The sequence below is a fragment of the Nicotiana tabacum genome, chromosome 4 (assembly GCF_000715075.1).
Source record: "Nicotiana tabacum cultivar K326 chromosome 4, ASM71507v2, whole genome shotgun sequence".
Taxonomy (NCBI): domain Eukaryota; kingdom Viridiplantae; phylum Streptophyta; class Magnoliopsida; order Solanales; family Solanaceae; genus Nicotiana; species Nicotiana tabacum.
The window spans coordinates 68,056,917-68,068,532 of record NC_134083.1 but is presented as its reverse complement, the minus strand read 5'-3'; the positions used below and the strand labels follow the sequence as shown (position 1 = coordinate 68,068,532).

The following is an 11,616-nucleotide window of genomic DNA, read 5'->3' as shown; positions in this document are numbered from 1 at the left end:
TTCTTACTTTTTTTTTCAGGTCACAAATTTGTTGTTCTTACTATTTTTCAAGTCACAGACTTATTGTTACCATAAGTAGTTACAGTATTAATTTTACAACATTTTGTTATTAAAAAAAAAAAAGATTTACGCTATCATTACTTACAAAATTAAAATCTAAAAGAATAACTAGAGAGCAAAAATGACTCAAACTCGAGGGTGTTCCGCTATCTTTTACATACATCATTTTTTTTTTCAAATTTTGTTAAACGACAGTTGACCTAATTCTCCCCATCCCTCCCTTCCCAATTTACGTATCACCCTTAATCATCCAACCCACCCCCCAACCCCAACCCCACCACCCCAAACCAAAAAAAAATTTCTAATAAAATTTCTTCCAAAGACATATCCTCTCTCGGTCAAATTTTACTGCCATTTCTACAAATCTTGACTTCACATCCATATCTAACAAACATTTATATATATAGTGACAGAGAAATAGACAAATAGCTTGGATTTTTCCTTGAGAGGAAAAAAAACAGAGAAATGGGGAATTCGTTTGGGTGCTCGGCGTCCGGCGAACGGCTGGTATCGGCGGCGAGAGACGGCGATTACGTGGAAGCAAAGATGTTGCTTGATTGCAATCCATGCCTCTCCAAATACTCTACTTTTGGTGGCCTCAATTCCCCTCTTCACTTTGCTGCCGCCAAAGGCCACAACGACGTATTTTCTTTTCCTTTTTTTCACCTTTTCTTTTTGTATTTCATCTCTAATTTCTTTGTATGATATGTTCTGAAACAATTTTCAGATTGTTGCGTTGTTGCTTGGGAACGGTGCTGATGTCAATTCTAGAAATTACTGTGGTCAGGTAACGGAAAAAAAAAGAGAGTTTTTTTTACCCATTTTTTCTCTTGCTAGCTCCTGTTTAGGTCTTTACAAGATTATTCTATGAGCTGATATTATTTTGATAAGGGGTAGTTAGTTAATGAAAGATCAGCTTTATGAGCTGAATATTTCTTCAATTTTAGTGTTGGAATGCATTTTGGGGCACTTTGAGCTGTGTTTTCTTGAATTGCCAATTGAATTGATGGATTTCTAAATTGAATCTGACGACTGTGTTGTTCTTTTAAAGACGGCATTGATGCAGGCGTGTCGATATGGTCACTGGGAAGTTGTTCAAACCCTTCTTCTTTTTAGATGCAACGTGAGCTTCCCTTATTCTACTTTCCCCCTAAGGGGTTCTTTTTTCACTTGTTAATTTGGCTTCTAAGACTTCCATGTCATTCTTCTAATAGAATATTTCCCCCCTTTTGAATCTTGAATATTTGTTTCAGGTTACGAGGGCGGATTATCTAAGTGGGAGGACAGCTCTCCATTTTGCAGCAGTGAATGGACATGTTAGATGCATACGACTCGTGGTGGCTGATTTCGTTCCTAGTGCCCCTTTTGATTCTATAAATGCTCAAACAGACAGGGGTGATAGTTCAAACTCAAAATGCAAGCATGAGCAAAGGTGGGTCATCTGCTTGCATTTATTTGTTTTCATTCTTGTTATAAGGATTCATGTTGAATTGCGACAAAGAAGACGAAGGTGGTAGTGTAAACATATGGTCTTGTAAAAGAAAGGCCTTGTGGGTGTTTCATTTGTTAGCTTTTTATAGAACAGATGGTGTCTAGGTTTTGATAAAAGAATTAGTTAAAACATTGAGCTAATATCTAACCATGCTCATGAGTTCTGGCATGTTCTTTGACATTGAGGGTTTGGATTCTTCTTGGAAAAATTGGACAATTCTATCTGGTAAGCTTCATATACTTGGCTGATCGTTTTATTTGCTTCCTTTTCATTGCAGTGCACTGTCAAAATTTGTAAACAAAGCTGCTGATGGTGGTATTACTGCTCTTCATATGGCTGCATTGAATGGATATTTTGATTGTGTCCAGCTCCTGCTTGATCTTAATGCAAATGTATCAGCTGTGACATTTCACTATGGGTCATCGATGGATCTGATAGGTATAAGCTCGCTCGAGGCATGATTAAATGTTTTTGGTTGATTCTTAATTGACATGCTTTCAAAATAAATTATTCTCTAGGAGCTGGAAGTACTCCTTTGCACTATGCTGCATGTGGAGGAAATCTAAAATGCTGTCAGGTGATTGGCTAACTCGTCTTCCCACTGATATCTAATAATTTTAATTGCCAGAAGAAAAAGATGTTTACTTTTGACACCTCCTGGTATTTACGTTATTATTTTCTGAGGCAATTCTGATCCTTGCTAACTTTTAAATGAAAATTTACTTTGTGTTCCTACAGATCCTTATTGCAAGAGGTGCCAGTCGATTGACATTGAACTGCAATGGGTAATCTATGCAGAACTTTCTTCTCAGTTTAAACTCTCACAGCTGTAAATTTCCAGATGTCGCTCAACAGATATTGGATTCTTTCAGGTGGCTTCCTCTTGATGTTGCCAGGATGTGGGGGCGTCATTGGCTTGAACCGTTACTTGCACCAAATTCTGATTCAATAATTCCACCCTTTCCATCTTCAAGTTATTTATCGTTGCCTCTATTAAGCGTGCTTAACATCGCAAGGTAAATGGCAATTACCTTTTCTGCCATGCATAATGCTAATTTTGGAGTGACAAGCGAGGGATAGCCTTGAATAAGGACCCTCCACTTCCAAACATAATTACATAAGTAGGGTTTTGAGTTACCAAGAAGCAAATGTGGGAAATTGCCACTGTTCGGCTTGTAGGTACAGGATAGTGGGGTTTCCATATATTTTTTCTTAAAAAAGGTGTATTTCTGAACTATCCGTCTTTGTCATCTTAAGTGGCTTGGTTGAAATATGTTTTGGTGCATCAAATTTGTTACAGATCTATGTTCAATATCTACCCTAAACCTGGTCACGTATTGTCTGAGATATACTAACTTTTTATTGTTAAGTTTTTCTTAATAGAGAGGAGGCAAATGCTTGTCATGTGATATTTCATTTTCAGATTACCTAGTGCTTTTTATGGTGGCCATGTTTGGTAGCTACTTTTTGAGAAGCAAAATAAGGAATGCCATTGATGAAAACTGAACTATTAGATGGAAACATCAATAGAAATGAATAGTTGTCAATGCTGCAAATCTGTTTGACAATGTTACATATGCTAGGGTACTAAACAAAGTGAGGTCTTTGCTAGATGCGAATATGACAATGATTGCTAAGGATATTGTGTGTGTGCGTTACTGCCAAAGGATACTCCATATATCGCTATAGGTTTGTAACAAGCAGTTCACAGTCACTAACACATGCATTGTCGGATTGTTCAAAAGCTTTGAAAATGTATTTTTTTCTGTGCATTCTATCTGTATGATGCACAGCATAAAAGTGTAATGGAGCCTTTTAGCTTGTGAAGGCATAAGCCTGATATATTATGATTGTTCCCACTCGTATAAGTTCAAGCTTTAAGAAAACACCTTAACAAAACAATCCCAAAAAAAAAAAAAAAAAAATTTAACCATTTGTCTAGCGGATATTCGATGGAAACTTTCTTCGGTTGTGATATCTGATCTATTGGTTATTCATGTTGAAGCAGTAGTGTGATGGACCGCTAATTCTCTCTCGCCTTTCACTGATGGAATGTGGACTTTGAATGCTGGGCTTTGCTGATTTTTATTTGACTGTTAGTAGTGGCTGTTACCTAAGTGATAGAATGAGCACTTGTTTTATTCTTCTCTTTGTGATTTCTCTTAATCTTTCTTTGGGAAACATTTTAGGCGTGGGGTTTTTTTCTGCACGTGTGTTGTGTGTGTGTGTGTGTGTGTGTGTTGGGGGGGGGGGGGGGGGGGGGGGGTGTGTGTGTTTAAATGACTGTCAATCTAATAGGTAGTCTAAAATTAGGTGGCAACCATACGTTAGTACTGATCATTGTGACCACTTTCTGCAGAGAGTGTGGCTTGCAGTCTTCAGCAACTTCGTCTGATGATTCTGATACTTGTGCCGTTTGCCTGGAGAGGGTATGTTCAGTGTCTGCCGAAGGTTCGTACCATTATCCTTTCAATTTGATTTTCTTCAATATATGAATTAGAGAGATTTCTATTAAATATGGTTATGACAGCAATGTTATATACGAGCGAACTTTGGGCCTCTAGGGACCAACCTATCCACAAGATATGTATGTCGTATAAATGCGAGTATTAAGATGAATATGTCTCATCCAAGATTGACAATATTTGAAAAGATTACATTTGATAAAGATTGCTAGTAACATAGAGGATAAAATTACAGAAGGTCGAGATATTTTAGCTTGATTATGCATCGACCTCCTTATATAGAGGTGTGCCACTATAATGATTGAACATGGTTAAAAAAAGACGAGATAAACCTAAAATCATGTGAAAGAAAGTTGTCTCAAAGACATAGAATCCTTTAGAATCAATGCAAAGCTAAGAATAATTGAGAGAACTAGGGCGTAAGACTAATTATTTAGTATTGGAATGAGATTGGTCTGAATCAAGCAGATGGATACATATAGAGAATTCATACAACCAAATCTAAACTAATCTAGAATTTGGCATAGTTGATTGATTGATATGAATCCGACAGATGATGTAATATTGCCCTCTAATCAAAGGTTTTTGTTTCATACATGATCAAGCACTAAGCAACCTTATCTATTTTTATTACATGAGTATGAACTGCATTCCTCCTTTCCTCACATAATATGTGAGGAACACTCTCAAAATTAAGCCATTATGCACACTCTAGACCTATCAAGTCTAGATATTGTTGTTTCACCCAAGGGTATGCAGATGAAGTTGGTATGAAAATCTTAAGGGATCAAAGTTTAAACTCCATAGAGAGAAAAAAATGTCAGGAGATTTCTTCCCATCTACCTAAACCTTTTCTTCCCATCTATTTTGTTATACTTGATGTTTTTCAACTCATCCAATAAGGAATATCTGCTGATCCAATCTTGTCTTAAGGTAAAGAAACTTGATTGGTGCTCTTCGAAATCTGTTTGACATACTCTTTCCGTCCCGTTTTATGTGAAGGAGTTTGGAATATGAGGGTCAAAACACCTAATTTCAATGTGGATTCAGGCATAAATTGTTCAAGATTTTTCAAATAAGATTTACATGTTTGAAGATTACGTGATAAGTGCTATAAGTTAGTATCGTCAACAATTCAAATTATTTTAAAAAGTTTGAAATACTCGTAGTCAAAGACCAAATTGTTCAGACTGCCCGAATAATAATAGTATCGCACAAAATGGAGCAAAAGGAGTAATGAAAAATGGGTACCATGCGATCTAGCAATGTCATATTCATACCAACTGCAGTCTTGTTGTGCTGAATCCGGAAATGTGAGTTTGGAAAATTTATTTATTACGTAGGTGATATTAGATTATCTCACAGTTATGTTTCTAGTGTACATTGTTGGAAACTTGAGAAGATGATAACAGTTAAAATGACACTATGTACCCTGTAAAAATTAGAAGAGCTTTCTTGATTAATAAAAGGGCATTTAGTTTGTTTAATATATATTGAGCTTTTATTTTGTATTCGATATATTCAGGTTGTGGGCATCAATTGTGTGTAAGATGTGCACTCTATCTTTGCTCTGCAAGCAACATCCCGTCTGAATTATTGGGTCCGCCTGGCTCCATTCCATGTCCACTTTGCAGACATGGCATTGTCTCATTTGTAAAACTCCCTGGGTCTCCTGCAAAGGAATTTAAGTTACATCTATCCCTTAGCTTATGCACACCGTGCATGCTTCATCCTCGTGAGCAAGATCGATCAACACCCTCTAGCGCACATGAAATTAGAAAGAATCGTGTTGCTTCAGTGTCTTCTGATTTTTCCTGTCCTGTGACTTGTAGCCCATTTCCTTCTGTTGCAATCCCTTTGTGTACTTGTGATGAAGGACCTTCCCCAACTTTGGAATCCATAGAAAATGACACTCAAGATGAAACTTCTAATCAGTCACAGTCCACTTCAAATGACCAAGACAAAATGAATGTGAGATTGGAGAAAACTACCTGCTCGAACATGTTTTGGGGCAGAAGAAGTTGCAGCAGGGAGCATCAGTGTAATGCTGAGATTAATGCTTAATATGCTTGCTTTGGCGCCCTGGGAGAGGAAATTTTGAGCCAAACAGAGAAGCACATAAGATTCAAGGCTTGACTTTATTTCTTTCTTAAATGCTTTTGAATCTTTCGTGCAGCTTCTGTTTCACTTGCTGGTTTATGAGCCAGTAGATCCAGCTCTCCAGCGTCTTGAATATCTTAAAAATGTTGCCTTGATTATTTGGAGTTGGGGCTTGTAAAGAATTCAGTAGTAGGAGATTGGAGTACTTTAATCTTGAGATTGTTGTTAGGTAATTCTTTGCTGTTGTATGTAGAGCAATTATTATCAGTCTGGTTGAAGCAGATAATTTTAACCTGTTTGTACCAGTACCCCATCAAGTTGCAAAAGATAGTTTTGAGTACTGGTGGGGTTTGTGAAGGTAAACACTAGGTTTCTGTAAACTGACAAAGACAGAGAGTGGAATAGGGGAAATTTGTATTACACATTTGCTCTGTTTGTACAACTTTTAATGTTCTGCTGTAGAAGTAGTGTGTTTGAGTGTCAATTTAAGTTGCAAGTTTGGCAAGATATTGTATATTAGGTGTGATGTCTTCGGTATTGTGGAGATGGAGGAACTATTTAATTAGTTTACCGATGAACTACTATCTTATGGAGCGATAAGAAGTGGCCAAAAGGACCATGCCTGCCATTTCCATATTGGAAGTTCTGGTAGGTAAAAGCTCAGTTAGTCACTGATAACCACCAATAACGAAATGCATAATGTGACATCCAGTCTCACATCGAACAAGAGAGGAATGTCTGGACATCTTATAAGCGGTTCACAACTTTTCACGTGAAGGGATTTTGAGAAAAGGTAAGTGGAGGGATTGGCACATTTGGAAAGGATGAGATGAATTTCTCATGCATTAAAGCAAAACCAATTAGGCTTGTAGCATTCAATGCTTGTGGATGTCAAGAATTAGGGTTTTTTTCTTTTTCTTCTTTGTTTTCTTCTTTTTTTTCTTCTTTTTCATATTTTCTTGAGCCGATGGTCTTTAGGAAACAATCTTTTTACCTCCACCAGGTATGGGTAAGGTCTGCGTATACTTTACCTTCCACACTTCATTTATGTGATTATACTGGATTTGTTGTTGCATTCGATGCGTTTGAATTTTGGATTTCTGATTGGTTGTTTTCAGAGACTTCTTGTCAATCTTTAAGCGTGATAACGTGACATTAACCACAGTAAGAGAGTCGTCCGATAAAGAATTCTGGAACCTTATTGTACTTTGTGTAATTGTTTCCGTTAATTTTGTTTGTCAAATGACCACGTCCATCGGTTGTCCGACACGTATCCTAATACTATCTCTGCTCTGTCCTCTCTATACATCTTTGAACACCCTTATCGAAACCACTCGAGGCTTTATCAATAGCCTTATCAAAAGTCTCCCTAGTTGTTGGTTGCCTATACGATATAAATATCTTGATAATGAAAAAAATTATTATATTAATGGTGTATATAATCTAAAATCTATATATCTATATATTAATATAAAGGAGGGGAAAAGAAAAGTGACGTGGCACCATTCTTAGCCCCGAAATGCCATTTATCTCTTTTGTAGTTTTATTGCCATTTTCTTCTTTCTTCACAGTTAAAACCTTGATTCTCCAACTTAAAAATCCAAGAAGAGATGCAACGGTTGCTATAGTGGCGGATCCCAGAAGTTTGTAGCGCTTAACTCGGGAAATGAATCGCATTTATAAACATTCAATTCAAAACGTCTCTGTAAACATTTTCATACTTGAATCACAAACATTGGTTAACATAACAATTTCTCTCTTCTTTCGACAATCTTCGCCGACATCTCTGTCCAAACATGTATTCAGTCAAACCGGATACCTTTTCGCTAGGTGCGAATTTCCCGTCAAACATAAAGTCCGACACTGAAAAGAAGTCTCCATGTATTCGTTTTCTTTTTGAGTTCTCTTTTGCTATAGAAATTTTTCATCACTTAATTTTGCTCGTGGATTTGGTGATTTATTTTAGCATATATGAGTTGGGAAAGCATAAAAAGGTAAACGGGGTGAAATTTACTTCTCGTACCTGAATTTTTTAATTCAATATGCTTTGGATAAAATGAGTTGGTAGAGGAAATTAAATGTATAGTTTGTGCCAATAACAATGTAATCCATTGTGTATTTGAGACTAGAATCGACGTTTGAACTTTGAGAAATGTGCGGAATTGTTAACGTAGTTTTTCTTAATTTTTTGCTTCTTTGTCATTCTGAAGTATTTTCAAGCTTGAGAGTAGAACTGATTTTAGAACATTGAGAATTGTATAAAATTATAGTACTATATTAAATTAGAAAATAAATGAGAGAAATATTATCTTAATTTTGTCTTCATTTTGCTGCTCTTATTTCAATTTTCGCCTTCCCGTTAGACAATTTAATACCCATTTATGAGCTCTTTTAACGTTTCAAACTTTTCTAAATACTCTATAATTTCTTTTCATGATGTTTGGCTTTCTCTTCTCTTTTATTTCTTTTTATCATCATGTTTTTAAATTTTAAAGAGCTTATAAATGTTTATTTTCAGTTTTTTCTGCCTATCTCGTGAGATGTTTGAAAATTTATGATTAGTAAAACAATTCTCTTAGCATTGGAACGGTACAGAGAAGATTAGCTTGGCCCCTGCGCAAGGATGCCACGCACAAATCGAGAAATGGTCCAAAATTTGTCCCTTCGGGGACATCCGAATTAAAAAAAAAAAACAATTCTCTTAGTGAGTCAAAAACAAAAGACCATTAGAGACAAGTAAATCTATTAATTTATTTCTCACTTTTTGTTTACTTACATATGTTCCGTCTACAACAGTTTGAAAATGTAGTCAACAATCAATATAATTATAAGAACACAAAGGCAATAAGACTTAAGTAGCCCCAAATGTTACAATTAGTATTGACAATAATTCAATACTTCTGGATATAACGCAGATGGCTACATAAGATTAGGGGAGAATTTCAACAAGTTAATTGGAAGAGACCAATCTGTAAAAATCCTGGATCTCGTAGGTGGTGCTTTGTTTTTAACATGGCTATATATATAGGAGACTATTCACCAAAGATAGGGTTGCAAAGTGGGGTTCCGTTGATGATTTGAAATGTCCCTTATGCAATAATGAAGATGAGTCTATTGATCACTGATTTGGAATTGTGTGTGTTATTAACTTTTACCATTTCTAAATTTAATGTAATGCTATTGAATTATATATATATATATATATATATATATATATATATATATATATATATATTCACTATCTTTATATAAAACAAAAAGAGATACAACTTTGCGGCTGATACAAAAATGAGCAGATGAATCCAACAACTAAGTTATAGTACATAGTAACACCATACATATATATTTGGATATGAGCTTATAATATGCTTGACAATGACACTTAAATCTCTTAAACCAATCAGAGAGGGGAAAGTAAGTGCCACGTTCTACTAATAGTAATCCGTCTGCTGTCCATACTATGGTTTAGAGTGCAGAGCTTATTTAGATAAACATGTTTAAGAAAAAGTTTGCGCTAATATATCATCTTCTTCTGGCAGCAGTTTCTCTCTGGGCATTGAAGTAGAGAGCAGCAACAGGGGATCCCAAACCATTTTCTGCTGAAAAGCCCCTAGTATTGAATTGGTCCCTTGTTGCTGGTGGTTTCACTGTTTGCCTTCCTCTTTGTTTGTATAAAATGAATACATAGCGGTGAATCCCGATTACTGGCTTTGGACTCTCATAGCTCACTATCTCCCTTCCTGTATTCAATAATGCTAATTAAGTTAATATTGTTTCTAGCCAAGAGTACTTTACTCTCTGCTATACATCATACAGTAATTAATTAGCCAAGTCACTGCTTCAGACTTACCAAAAGAGACGTCTGTGGTACCTGGAATATTTGTTACAATCCTGAAATTTTTTATATAAGAGTATATTATTAATTAACGTGAATGTTATATACATAATGCAGAGGAAATAAGTTTGTTTTCTATTTCTTTTGCTCAATTTGATTCATCAGTATAAGAATTTACCAGTGGAGGTGTTCCCTCAAGTATGGATCACTGGGACTTGGAGCATCCGGGTCGGTCATGATCTTTCCCAAAGAAAAGAATGAACAATCAGAAATCATGAAAAAAAACAGAGAGACGTACGAATACAAGATCAAAAGGTAGTAACTGTAGTATTTCATTTATATGACACTTCATTTTTTTTTTATCTATTTACAAAAGAAAGAAACCTGTCAGTTTTAAATGGCATACTCATGTAGCCATAAAAATTTCATTGGAAACATTTTCTTTCTTAAACTTGGTGTCCAGTCAAACGAGTTTAGGCCATGTAAAATAAAAGGACTTACAAGAGTATAAGCAGATCTCATGTCTTCACCACCAATCTCGACACGAGGTCTAGCAGCAAGGAGAGCAGGCATGAGCTCATGTCCATTGGAAACTTGCTTGCTGCCATTGTATATCACATTCATTTTCACACACGCTGTGAAACTGTCAACCACTTCTCCTATCACTCTCTCTACTGCTAGTGATTCAGAAGCCCTAGAAGACATTCTTTTCTTCTTTTGCCTTTTTTGCTATTAGGGTAAGGAAATTGTACGTAGAGAGATATATATGCTGCTGGACGATTTGATAATGTTCAATGGAAGAGGCTTTTATATATAGAGAAAAAAGGAAGGAACTTTGTTTAAAAGTTTAAAGATTCTGGAAACCAATCAACGTGCCACAAAAAAAGTTGCCTACTTACGGATATTAAAAACATGCATGCTTGTTTCAACAATCACAGCAGCTGTCTCATCACACTGGAAAGACAAACCACTAGAAAGAGCTGCGATTGCTATCATTTCTTGTATCATCGTTCATTTTACTTTCGAAAAGTTATTTTAACATATCTTCTAGTGTCAAGCTTTAGTTTATTCGTTTTAAATTGAAATTTAAAAACATGGCCTAAAATATTTTTGTATCACCTTATCTATTATGCTGGAAACTTTGATTGTGTTAATGAGATTCAAAAATTAATATATATACGTAAAAGAAATTCATATATGCACCTACTGAATCAGTAATGGAGCTAGCAATTCTGGCAAGATCATAATTCAAAGAAATACAAGAATGCCACGCGTGGAAGTAGAACCTCCAATCAAATGTACAGTAACTTTAAACCCCGTTCATCATTACACTAGTTTCTATTATGTCAAGGGAAATATTCAAAAGATTAGATATGCACCTAAAAATGACTTTATCCTATTTGCACAGTATAAGTTTTCAATAAAGTTTTCAATAAAGGAGATTGAATTATACCCTCTTCTAATAAGTAGCTTCGCTCCCGAATGAAATTCAATTAACCACCTTTAGACCGATGTGGCTCAGCCATTATGTGCAAATGGTGACGAAGAAGAGGGGGGAGGGGGGGGGGTGGGGTTTCCTTTGATCCCGTAACATCATATATATTCATCAAAAAATGTACTATTCTATTTTTCATGTATTCTACTACTTGTGTACTTCTCTATCG

At 35.7% G+C, this 11,616-nt stretch overlaps 2 protein-coding genes and 1 non-coding gene across 3 annotated transcripts; 2 read left to right on the top strand and 1 right to left on the bottom strand.

The window, feature by feature from the left end:
• Positions 1–401: 401 nt before the first annotated feature.
• On the top strand, positions 402–6,601 carry LOC107797434 (E3 ubiquitin-protein ligase XBAT33). Its single transcript, XM_016620330.2, has 10 exons — positions 402–702; positions 788–847; positions 1,112–1,183; positions 1,314–1,492; positions 1,830–1,990; positions 2,071–2,129; positions 2,291–2,337; positions 2,425–2,568; positions 3,912–4,003; positions 5,543–6,601. The coding sequence occupies exons 1-10, from the start codon at positions 526–528 to the stop codon at positions 6,079–6,081; spliced, it is 1,530 nt and encodes a 509-aa protein (XP_016475816.1). The 5' UTR covers positions 402–525; the 3' UTR covers positions 6,082–6,601.
• A 2,070-nt stretch (positions 6,602–8,671) lies between these two features.
• On the top strand, positions 8,672–8,776 carry LOC142180523 (U6 spliceosomal RNA). The gene has a single exon (XR_012709144.1). It is a non-coding gene; the product is annotated as a U6 spliceosomal RNA (small nuclear RNA).
• Positions 8,777–9,522: 746 nt separating this feature from the next.
• LOC107813869 (CEN-like protein 1) lies at positions 9,523–10,751 on the bottom strand. The gene is made up of 4 exons (XM_016639182.2): positions 10,454–10,751; positions 10,131–10,192; positions 9,968–10,008; positions 9,523–9,857 (listed from the first exon to the last, which is right to left on the bottom strand). Exons 1-4 carry the CDS (start codon positions 10,655–10,657, stop codon positions 9,640–9,642), a joined length of 525 nt encoding a protein of 174 aa, XP_016494668.1. The 5' UTR covers positions 10,658–10,751; the 3' UTR covers positions 9,523–9,639.
• Between the last annotated feature and the right edge of the window lie 865 nt (positions 10,752–11,616).